This window comes from Bidens hawaiensis, unplaced genomic scaffold (assembly GCF_021521415.1).
Source record: "Bidens hawaiensis isolate Kalapana, Puna unplaced genomic scaffold, B.hawaiensis_p1.1 tig00026901_1, whole genome shotgun sequence".
NCBI lineage: Eukaryota > Viridiplantae > Streptophyta > Magnoliopsida > Asterales > Asteraceae > Bidens > Bidens hawaiensis.
In genome coordinates, this window is record NW_027494343.1 from 52588 (window position 1) to 65345 (window position 12758).

General features: G+C 32.7%; 1 protein-coding gene and 1 pseudogene across 2 annotated transcripts; both read right to left on the reverse strand.

Annotated features, from left to right (window-relative positions):
* Positions 1–1811: 1811 nt before the first annotated feature.
* LOC143574367 (uncharacterized) lies at positions 1812–4572 on the reverse strand. Its single transcript, XM_077059010.1, has 9 exons — positions 4398–4572; positions 3387–3481; positions 3212–3276; positions 3094–3137; positions 2925–3002; positions 2703–2856; positions 2380–2487; positions 2221–2280; positions 1812–2131 (listed from the first exon to the last, which is right to left on the reverse strand). The coding sequence occupies exons 1-9, from the start codon at positions 4538–4540 to the stop codon at positions 2021–2023; spliced, it is 858 nt and encodes a 285-aa protein (XP_076915125.1). The 5' UTR covers positions 4541–4572; the 3' UTR covers positions 1812–2020.
* A 587-nt stretch (positions 4573–5159) lies between these two features.
* Positions 5160–9854, reverse strand: LOC143574365 (transcription factor PIF3-like; annotated as a pseudogene). The gene is made up of 9 exons (XR_013142578.1): positions 9640–9854; positions 9142–9304; positions 8209–9052; positions 8018–8122; positions 7845–7910; positions 7547–7612; positions 6370–6744; positions 5544–5628; positions 5160–5452 (listed from the first exon to the last, which is right to left on the reverse strand). The product of XR_013142578.1 is annotated as a transcription factor PIF3-like (transcript).
* Positions 9855–12758: the final 2904 nt, after the last annotated feature.

Genomic DNA, 12758 nt, shown 5'->3' on the forward strand with positions numbered 1-12758 from the left:
AATATAATGATATATTCATTTCACTTTTATTATTTTTGATTCTATACATTTAAACATTTAATATAAATGTTATTTATAAATAATAAATTTTATTTTATTTTTTTAGTATATTAAAAAGTAATTGTAGTATATATATTAAATAAAATATTGGTTGGTTGTATTGTGAATGTGAGTGAAAATTTGAATTTGGTTGGGTTGTATAAGTGGAAGAGAGAAATTAATTAAAGTTGGGTTGTGAATGAGAGTAGTCGAATAAGTGAACCACAACCCAACCCGTATGTATATTTGTTCCAAAGACACCAACTATAAGCCTAACAGTGACACACTTAAAACTATGTCTTGTTCATGTCATGTTTCGGGTTGACCTTGCAAATGTTATTTGTAAATACAAGAAACACCTAGTGACTTAATAATAATTTAGAAACCAATAACTTTAGCTCAAATGAACATTCATTTATAAACTAATGTCTTTTTCATTAGAAGTAAGAGAACATCATTTGATTAAGAGAGGTGATGCAGGTTCAATTTCATAAATTTTGTTAATGTTTTGTTTCCCTTCGTAGGTCGGTTGTCGATTAGTTTAGTTGTTTCCTTTTGTTTGTACATTAGGGCTCCTTGTGAGTTTCCCTTTTATTTTATTTTTCTAATATATTTGGGCTTTAAAAAAAGCATGTCATAAATGGACTACAAAACCCATAATGATGCTTTGATGAAAATTGGTGTTTAGAGCGCCGATAATTGATTAGAATTTATTAAAATAACTATTCTATAACTGTTAAGAACTTAATAATGCATATGGAAGAAATTTGTCATAAATGGACTACAAAACCCATAGTGATGCTTTGATGAAAATTTGTGTTTAGAGCGCCGATAATTGATTAGAGTTGATTAAAATAATTATTACAGCCTGTAAATGAACCGAACGTTCAACGAGTTGTTCGTGAACAGTTCGACGGGAAGTTCATTTATGTTCGTTTATTTAATAAATGAACGGACACGAACAAAAAATTTGTGTTTGTTTAATCAATGGAATATTGGTTTTTATTAATTCCAACTATCATCTTTTGATCGCTGCCGGTCCCAACTAACGAATTGACTGTTGACGGTCTCATCTTTTAAGGTATTTGTTCCAAACAGTCTGCGATTAACAGCATCCTAACGCCATTACTTTCAAGTGGCCAGAATAACGTTTTTGCCGGAAAAGTCACATTTTTCCCGGAAAACTCCATAGTTTGTGTCGGTCCCAGTAGTTGTGTAATGTGTTAAATGTTTAATTGATATGATGTTAAATTGGCACCCATCTTTGCAATGAGCCCCAACAAATGGATACTATGATATCTGGAAGCAGGGGTGTGCATGGTCCGTTTATGTTTGTTTGTGCTCATTTATATTAGTTTATATATATTCACTTATGTTTGTTTATATTTGTTCAATTATGTTCGTGAACTTTTCGTTTAGATTTTAAACAAACGAACACGTTTATTTTTTAAACAAACGAACGTAAACACAATATATTTGTTTGATTAAGTGTTCGTCTTCGTTTAAAGTTAAATAAACGAACACGAACATTCCCATCTTCATATTCATTCGGTTCGTTTACAGGCCTAAACTTACAGTATGGCTTTGATGTTAATCCAAGTATTGCATAAGTAAAATGGTGTGCAAATTTGAGGCAAACAGACCTGAATTGGTTGACCAAATAATAATAGTTTTGAAAAGTCTAAAACAATAATTACACAAGCGTCTAGAGCAAAAAAAAATGATGTAAGAAGTTATAAAACTCATTTTGGTGAATATGCTGACAAAGTCATCACACATTCGTATGCACTCCAACTTCAACTTTTAATACTCAGGCTAATTACTTATCATGAATGACATATTGTTAACAATAGTTACATTTGAAAAATGAAAAAAACACATTGTTACACAATTAATTATTCATCAACATACATGTACATATGCCGAATTGTTAATTCACAGAAACAAGATTACCATACAACTATGGTCTGAACTGGTATGATTAATCACACGGCCGAAGATCAGAAGATGTACACTCTGGTAACCATTGATTAAAAAATGTATGGCAGTCAATATCAGCATTGGTTAAGGCTCCAAGGGGTGTGACAGTTATCTGAAATAAACACACAACCATCAAATATATAACCAGATGATCTTGCATAATAATAATATTTAGAAAGTAGGAAAAGCGTGCGAACGCACATATCCTTCCTGAAGGAAACTTAAGTCGGTTCCATCATTGTACACATCGACTCCATTGAACTGAAAGGAAGTATAATGACACAATCCATTAATAATCTTATAATCCGGTTTTGTGAAGAAAATCAAGAAAAATGTTTGAAATGCTAAAAAACGACGCACCTCCATCTTGAACAAACGGGGTTCTTGTGAAACAGATTTATCATCAGAAGAAACTTGCTTCCAACTAGCTTTCAACGTACCGTTTCCTTGTTTAGTCACTTTAAATCCCTAATAACAGAACACAATAAACATGAAGGATCAATACTCCAAACTTTTTACAATGACAAAATTGCTGGACTTAATCGAGTTGTTCACATGTGAAACGGGCTAGTTAACTGTTGGCGAGCAAGGGGCTGTTAAACTTATTCTGTAAATAAATGGATTGCCTGTCAAAGGGTTCAAAACTTTAGCTTTGCCTATAATACATGCAACATGCAACTCACCTTATGATTCAGAACATCTGTGGGTAAATCCACATTCAGAAAACATTTCTTAGGATATGTTTTATTCTCAATCCCAACAAAAATGCCACTTATTATCGGTAAGCAAGCCTCTGCAGCCAGTGTGAAGTCATTAATATTGCTTCTACCCTCAACCCTGCAAATTTTCAGTCACACTTTGTTTCACATGTTAAATATAAAATTTCTAAGCATTTTATTACAAACCAATCGTAAGATATTGAGACGGATGGTACGCCATGGATAAAGGCCTGCCGAGCACCAGCCACCGTCCCCGAGAAGACACTGCATTTGATCAATCATCAGTTAGAAAAGTGATGATATTAAATGTTATAAAATAATAAAGTAAGAATAGTATTTGCAAAGTGGTACTAACATGAGAAGACCACAGTTGGTGCCCATATTTATGCCACTTAATACCTGTAGTTAAAACAACTGAGTAACTTCGATATGTAACTTGTCGTTTAAGCAACTACGGAAGGTTAATAATCTACCAAATCAGGGACTGAAGGAAATAATGTCTTCGAGACTCCCAATGATGTGCAGTCAGCTGGAGTTCCTGTGTTATAAATATAGTTACAAAAATAATCATTAAAATGAATATATAACTAGCCTTGTGGCAGTTATGACAGTAATAGCTAGCATATCATACATAAATATGTAACTAACCAGAAATAGCAAAGGCTGTTGCTCCACTTATTTCAGTTGGCGTTGCAGAGATGGTACCGCGCACCGAAGCAGAATGACTTGCAGCTGACTTCTCGCTAAAAATACACAAGATAAAACTATAATTAACGAGAGGAGCTCGAGCTGACACATTTATGAATAATGTTTTAAGCGTCTATAACTAGTTTTTTTAAAAGAATACTTTTATCATATTTATATGTATAGTAAGTATTATTTGATAAATATATATCTAATATACTAATAAAAAATTATATATATAATCTGGTTTTTAGCATACAAATATTTATTTTGTGTGTTTATGTGATTATGTCCCAGGGCCGGCCCAAAGGGAAGTCGAGGAGGGCGACCGATCCAGGCCCACTTTCTCGAGATGCCCATAACTGTTATAAAGAATATATATATTTTATATATAAGTTTGTTTTAGAACAAAAGCCTACAAAATGACTCCTTATTACAGTGGTCATGGGTTCAATTCTCATTAGCGGTGTTCGTTTTCTCATATAATAAAATACATTTGTATTTTATATAAGCTATTTTAATAACTTTATTATTATTATTTTATTTTTTTTATTATTGTTATTTGTTATTAATTTTTTCTTTGATCCGTATATTGGGCTTTGAAAATGTAACCCAATTGATAAAATTATCAAATTTTTTATAACATAATTTTGGGGCCAATTAATTCAAAAGAATCAAAACATAAATGTAACCCAATTAATTCAAAACATGATTTTTCTACTCGCCCCTAAATTTAAAATAAGGTTTTCGAAGACGGCCCTGTTGTGTGCTAGTGACTTATTAACATAAAAATATAAAAGTTAGCTAAATTGGCATCATCATCAGCAGTTGCTACACATGGATGGTTTCAATCATATGCTTCTTGTGTATAATAATACTATAATTCAACTAGCAATATGAAGATGATTATGAATATCTATCTAAAACATATATTAATAATCACATGATCAGTAACGTAGGGAGATAGGAACGTACGAATCAGGTGCACAGACCCAAACACGATACCGATTGGTAGAGACAAGAGTTCGAACTAGAGCTTGCAGTCCCGGAGCATGTATTCCATCATCGTTTGTGACCATGATCGTTGGCCGGTCAACATGATTACTAGTATCTTCCATGAATCAACAATACAATCAGAATAATAGACACTTGTTCTTTATGGTATGAAGTCAACGATGGTGTTCTAGATTTGGTCGTGATTGGTTCACATTTCTTCTTAATATACAAACATGAAAACGTACTATAAAAAAATATATTCTTTTTGACTAATTTTTTTATCATCACATCTATCTTAAATCATGTGTAGTCGTAATTTATGGAGACGTTATACGTCATCTAACGTCCATGTTATCAAGAGGGTTATGCTAAAAATAAGCGCGCAAATGGATACCCCAAATTAATTCAGATCAGTTGGCTTATGCATGTGGGTGTTGACTGCGGGGCTGGAGGCACAGGTTCGAATCCTCTGCAGCCCGTTTTTGTAGGATTAATATAGTAATTGCATTTTACGATTAAAAGGGAAAAGCCATGTAGGATTATGACTGCCAACTCACCAGCCACATCAGCAAAAACTTAACCTCGTTAAGTTTTTTTTAACGCTGGTTTATAAAACAAAAAACATTGAAAAGGTGGGACTGCTAGCGGAAAATACCGGAGGTGGGATTATTATTGGCCAACCCATTAAAGGTGGGATTATTTAAATCCAATTTTCCTAATATAAATTACCCTAATGTTAAGTGTACTTGCAGATTGTGCAAAGCATGCTGCTGTCAAACATGAAAAACACAATTATTGTTTCACCGATTCTGATGTTTGTTATCGCGTAATAGCTTACAAAGAAACACTTTCATCTGTACTGACACCAAATAACCTAATTACATCAAGGGACCCAAAAAGATACATCCTGTCACAACACTAAAATCACCATGCAGATCTTGATGGATATTGATGCTTCCAAAACAGTCATTGTAGATAGTCAACAAAAGTCAATACAACCTTCATCACTTTTCTATTGTTTGTTTAATCAACACCTACATCAAAACAATCACGATTCAATTCGACTTCAAGAATTAAACCAAAGCTTATAACACATATCTAGCAGAGAGTCAGAGACCAACTTACCGCGTGCACTACATCCAACTTCCAAAAGTTTATCGCTTTTGTCAACCGAAGTAGACCGGTTAAGGCCCTTGTTTGCAACTTGGGACTGACATCAAATGTGGAATATTATTAATTTCACAAATACATGAAGTGAATTATGTGACACTGAATAACTGGAATAAGAAAAATGTATCTTGGGTAGGCCTGTAAACGAACCGAACGTTCAGTGAACCGTCGGCGGGAAGTTCCTTTATGTTCATTTATTTAATAAACGAACGAACATGAACAAATTTTTTGTTCGCTTAGCTAAATGAATGAACATGAACACATGCCTCATTCGTCTGTTTACGTTTATTCATTTATGCATTCACTTAAATATATAGGCACATTATAATTTAGTCTAGTTTATAGAGCTTAAACATCACTAGTTACAATTTAGTGCACTTTTATTAATTTGTTGATGTTCAATTTACTTTTGATTGGTGTTCGCGCAATTATGCTTGTTTGTTTACTTTAACGAACACAAACATGTTCATTTTCTTAACAAACGAACACGAACAAGAAAATCCCGTTCTCTTAACAGTTTGTGTTCAATCATTTGTTCGGTTTAAATTAAATGAACAAACACAAACATGCTTTATTCGTGTTCGTTCACATGCCTAAATTCTTGGGGGTGTTCGGATGTGAGTTTTAAAATAAACTGATAATTCAAATAAAAAAATCAGTAGTAAGTTATAAACATGCCATAAGAAATAGCACTTGGATGTACTTAAGCCATTCATATCATTTGATAAACTATGGTTATTTTTTCAAAACACAAAATTGTGTGAAAACAACTAGGTGGTACCTGACTAGATATCTGTGTCATCGAATGCAAGTTCTTATTAAGTATCGGGTCCTTAGAACTGGCGCCCACATCCGGGACTTCGACAGGTGTCACAATTTGCCGAACAGCAGGAATCCCGGGCATAGGTGGTTGAGGTAAGAACAATGGCATTCCTTGACTAGGATGAGGATAAATAGGTGGAGAAGGGAAAGAGGGGCGTGGCCCGTGTGTAGTAGGAGAAAATGGGAACATATGGGGCCCGCCATTCATCTCCATTCCCATATTATATCCCATACCCATACCCATGCCCATGGGGGAGAAATGAGGATGCATATGCTGCATTCCGTTCGGGAACATCATTGGTGGCATGCATAATCCCGCTCCCATTGACATAATCTGCAATTGTTGTAGAATATAAATTTAGGAATAGGGATGTAAATGAGCCAAGCCACTTGTGAGCTGGTAACGATGCTATAGCTCAAATTAAGTCGAGCTTAAATGAGCCAGAGCTTCATGTATTGAGCTTAAATAGGCTCACGAGCTAAAAAGAGCCTACTCTTAATACCAAAATATAGTAAATATATAATTAAATAGTAAATATTATTATTTTTATAATTATAATAAATATAACAAAACTCAGGGATAGGGGTGTAAGCGAGCTAAGCTACTTGATTAGCTTGCTAAAAGCTCAAATCGAGCTGAGCTTATACGAGTTTGCGCTCGAGCATGAGCTTTATATATTGATCTTGAATAGCCTAGCGAACCTAAATGAGCCTATTATCTATGCAAATATAATATCTTTTTAATTAATATAATAAATATAACTATATTTGATTTTTGTAATTACGATAAAAATAACTATGTAAAATAAAGTAAATAAAGTATGTTATGTATATATATATATATAATTATAATGATAAAAATAATTACACATATACAGGTGAAAAATAGAATAAATAATGAATAGTCAAACGAGCTGAGCTCGAGCTTTAAATATAGAGTTTAATGTGAGCTCCAGCTCGAGCTCTCTTATGTTATTCAAGCCGAATTCGAGTTAAAAAAAATCGGGTTTGGCTCCTTTACACCAATATTGAGGGAGTAAACATAGATGATGATAAGCATGAATGCATGATAATATAAAGAGATATAAAAGGGAAAGACGATTAGTATAATGTAAAGAAATGTTAACACATTGTACCTGTACTTGAAGTTGAAGTGTCTTTAAATACTCAATTGCCTCATCAAGCATTGATGCTTTATCCACCTTGTAATTTAAAAACTAAGATCTTAAAGAATATAACTAAGGGACATGTAATTAATTCTTTACTAATACTCGAAGACTCTCGTTGAATGTACAAGATGTGTCATATATCGAATATATTTAACCAAGTCCAACTTGTTGAATAAAAAAGGATGGCCCTTTAACGATAAAGACGCCACATAAGTTCAAATCCAAACCAAAAGTACATAAAAAGAAAGTCATAAACATCGTGTACCTTGTTGCAATTTGGTATGAGTTCTTGTAAAGCACGCATCTTTTCATTTATTCTATCCCGTCGCCTCTGTTTCAAAATCAAAAATCAACTATTTTTAACGCATAAAACCTCCTAAATTGTTTTCGTTTAAATAGTTAGATTCATAATAAACATATTAATTATGTATTGCTCACCCTTACAGACAAATTATGAACTTCAGCAGCCTGACTTCTTTTAGAGCCCGCACCCCCTCGTGAAGCAGCTACCGTTTTAGTCGCCAAGGACTCATCTTCAACATCCTAAATCAAAACCCTAACTACAATCAACACATGAAACTATAACATAACAAGAAAATAAACAATAAGCTATCAAAATTCTAACATACTTGACTTTGGCATTCAAAATCTTCCGTCTCACCAAACTTTCTCTTACAATTTTTGGTCAAATCATTAGACGCCAGGTCAGCACTGTTCCCCGAACAAGCAGAAGAAGCACCAACGGGCTCATTGCTTTTTACAGTTTCTGAACCGCCTTTACCTCCATTTACATCATTTGTTGACTTGTCAACACAATGTGGCTCATCGAGTTGCTTACTTGGTTCATGATTTAAACCTGCTTTAACCAAATCCAAACTGAGTTGACCCGTTTCTTTCTGTGGTCCATGATGTTGACCACTAGCTTTAGCCATAGCCATTGCAGCCGGTCTTGAAAAATGAGAAAAATTCAACATGGTGGACGTCGAACACGGCATTACAGAATCATGATTTTGCACTGTTTTTTAAAGATTTTGCATTGGATCTTTATGGCTCGTGTTACTAGCTTTACTTCTATAATTACCATTACTTATGTCAGAAACTCCCAATCTAACCGTTGGATCTGAAAATCTTGAACCTTTAGATGAGTTTGATCGGGCTACATCGATAAAGTTTGGATCTTTATTATTATTCCCAACATGCATAGGGGGGTCATGAATCGTGACACCCGATAACTCGGGTAAAAGATCAGAACTATAATCCTCAAGCGGGTAATTCAACCACGGGACCATATCATCATCTTGATTCAATCCTATGTCAGGTATAGATACATCCAAAATACAATCTTTTCCTTGAACTTTCGGTGTTTGAAACTGAAAATTACTTGAAACCGGAGTCTTTTTCGCTTTACTAGACTGACCCTGCATCATGATCTGACCCTTTTCCCATATCAACTCCACAAACTCATCGTTCGGTCTGTAACACAACGCGTAAACACCAATAAACCAACAATAACAGTATCGAAAACACGAATCAAGAAACTTTAAAAAAAAACTAAACCTTACATATATGAAACATCAGTTGATTTTTGTTGAGAAGATTCATTCTTTTTATTGATGGATGATCTATACAGCTCCGAAAGCGGCATCTTTGAATCAAGATTTCACAAAAACTATCTCAAAAATTCAAAATTAATTCACAGGCTTTAAACCCCACTTGAGGAAACACCTGCAAAAACCATGAGACCAGATAGTGAGATTCTTAATTTTATATCTATTTTTTCTGACATAAATAATTGCATTTATTTCCCAACATTTTTTTATATGTTTTCCTCTACTGTGATGTCTTAATCTGACAAAATATAACCTCTAGCCACAATAAATGTATAAACAATAATAACAATTATTATTCTTATCATCAGTCAAACTCAATCTAATTAATATACAAAATTAGGCTAAGTACCAGTCAAACACTAACTAATAATAGATTAATCATCTTTATTATCCAAATCAACAAACAAAGGCATAATAAATAATAAATAAACAAGATTAAACAAAACCCACCTCTAATCTGAGTCAAGAACCCCCAAATTGAGTAGCTTTAAGCAAACCAATTCAATTTGATGATGAATTTGAGAAGATGGTGATGTTAATAAGTGATAATATTGAAGACCCAGTTGTTATTTAGCTCGAATTGGGTGTAAATATCTTGAAAATGGTAAAATCTTATGGAAATAAGGGAGATTAAGTAGTAGAAGACGGCGAAAGGCTTGCGGAAAATGGAGGTAATCAAGTTTATAAGTTGCTATACAACTGTTAACTTGACTCACTTCCAAATTTGTACAATTTCGAAAAATTAAATTATCTATTTCTTGAAATAACAATGTGTTTTTGTACATTGTTTTGGTTTTATTTGGTTTCTTGCCTTGAATTTGAGTATTTAAGATTCTAATATTTTTACTATTCAAGTTTATTTATTTAATTATTTTAAATAAATCTTATTATCTAACTTTTTTAAAACGTTTGTTTCTAAGTTTTTTACCGATTTCAAGTTTGGCTCAAAACACGTATGATATACCACACTCTTTTGTTTAGGTGTCGCTTCGCATCATTGGTCACGAGCATGAACTACGTAGGCCTTGGTCATACATAGTATATGGTTTGAGAGAAGCTTGTCAGGTGAAGGTTAGACATTCTAAAGTGATCTGGATTATTGTGTTATATATGAAGTGTTGATATGGCGTTCATTAGTGGCAGAATCATTGGGGCATAGAATCTGAGATGGTAAGAAATTTAGCATTGATGACCAAAGATCTTCATGTACTCGGAAACTTATGGAAAAATAAAATAAAATACGTCATTAATCACTGCAATTGCGTCATACGGACATGTGTTGTCTTCAACTGAAAGAAAACTCGTACACTCTATATCCCACGCAACTTCAGTCTTCTTTACATGTGCACGCCAGTAGACTTTGAATTTCAAAAGTTTTAGAGTTCTAATATTTTGTCACATGATTGGAGAATGTGACAGATAAAATCACTAAAACTTATTGTTATACTTGAGAAGAAAGCATGTGTGTTAATATGTCCACTTTTTTTATTAGTTTACATTGAAATATCTATGTTTTAGAAGTGTGATTAAGTTTGATCAAATGCAGATTATTAAACAAATATAGAGATGTATTCATATAACATATAAGCATGCATGTTATTATTAACCAGGATATTTGAATATCGTATACACGATTCAAAGAATCACTTAAAATAATAGAGTTTGTGCCATACAACACCTTTAGCTTATATAAAAAGCAATGAGTTGCATAGGGAAAGAAGTAATAGAAAACATTCAAAAAAACTATTCATACACATATTTAATCGATGACAAAGCTTGAACAAAAATCAAAAAAAGAATAAAGAGGAGGAGTGTGATTTGACACGGCCACCTAAGCCATAAGTATAATTCGGCATTGTATAAATTATAATTGACAATTATAAAGTAGTCATTATTAATAATTTTAGAAACATTATTAAGTTATAAATTGGATAATAGAAGGCTAGATTTTGTGATTATTATTTTATATTAAGCGAATTTAATAAATAATAAATTTACATAATTCAAACTAGTTAAATGGAAAGCAATAAAAAGCTTTTTAATGATGTTTCTAAGTGAATTAAATCTGAATATTAATTAAAATCAGTATTTATAGTTGATATATCAACTAAAAAAGATTTACCTGACTATCGGAGGTACTAAAAATGTTGTTAAAAATTAAAACTAGAAAATGCCTACATTCCATTTTATTCTTTTAATTGTAGCCTAATTGTAGGAAGACTTTGGTTCTTTGGTTGAAATCTAAGTTCTATCTCCACTTGTGTCTCATGACAATGAAGGATTTGAGTTAGATTTTGTTTGGTTTTCAGTTTTAATCTCAAGTCCACTCGAGTTTCATCCCACTGTATATACTAAAGAGTTCTGCTATTGTGACGGCACGACAACTGTCAAGTGACAGCCAATGGTATAGTTTACCGGAGGAACGCCCAAACCAATCTTTAAAGTCAGACTAAACCCAATTAAAATAACAACATAGTCTAATCAGAATAAGAAAACATAACTCAGTGTGATAAAGCTAACATACAATAAAGTCATACTTGTAAAAAAAAAGAAACACAATATTTAAAGTGTATGAATAACATGCAAGGCCAAGAAACATCATATTCAAATTTGATCGATGGAAATGTACACACGTGGCAAATTATGTGGTCATGATGTACTCGTATTTCTATTCGATTGATTTGTAGCTCCTACAATGGGACCCACACTACTATAATTAAGCATGGTCCATTGCCACATGGGCCCTATTCTCAACAAGATACGGATGTGCTGCTATCTAAGTGGGCCCCTTCTTATATCATATCAATTTGCCATGATAATCCTAAATTATTCCACATTTTTGGAAATTTATTAAAAATTATTTAACTTACGATTTCAAGCTTATTTTCCTGTTCACGTAGTTGTGAAACTGCATGTTGAAGGGAGTGTTAATTAGTAATAACATAAATAACTTTAGATAAGAGAAATGAAACCTTGTTGTCGTTGATAACATTCAAAACTTTATATAAAAGATGGAAATCGTCACAAACATATGTGTTGTGACGATCTGTTGATCTTATTTAGAGATTTATATTAATTAACAAATCCATTAAAAATTCATGAAGAAAGTTCCATAAAAATAAGGATGTTGTAATAATTAAAAAAAGACACCTTAAAAATATTAATGTTTTCCATATTTAGCAATTAAATAATTAGTTAGTATTTAGTTAAATCCTGAAATTAAGTCAAATTACTTATTCGAATAGTAAAAAATAATAATAATTTGTTAAATACTTAGAATAATTATAACAACTTTAAATTAATTTGGAATTAACTTAAAAAAAATTTAAATTATTTGTAACATTTGACCACTCATACCACCAAGAGGTCACATGTCCATATACTACCCACACATAATCACGTCAAACTATGGATTTTTCATCTGCTCCACAACCAATTAATCTCAAAACGCGTTAGTGATGTAAGAGACAAGACATGTCTTATAAACCAAGAATCTCTCTTGGGCACAGTCGGTGTAGCCTAGGGTGTTATAATGTTCCATGTTAATATTCTCCACATCGTTACCCTAT

What these genes read in the sequence shown, in the direction of transcription:
- LOC143574367 (XM_077059010.1), bottom strand. Translation starts at nt 4,540, where the DNA reads ATGGAAGATACTAGTAATCATGTTGACCGGCCAACGATCATGGTCACA. An exon ending in TTCCTTCAGTCCCTGATTTG is followed by an intron (nt 3,138 to 3,211) that starts GTAGATTATTAA and finishes TTTTAACTACAG; the next exon opens with GTATTAAGTGGCATAAATAT. An exon ending in GTTTCCTTCAGGAAGGATAT is followed by an intron (nt 2,132 to 2,220) that starts GTGCGTTCGCAC and finishes TGTTTATTTCAG; the next exon opens with ATAACTGTCACACCCCTTGG.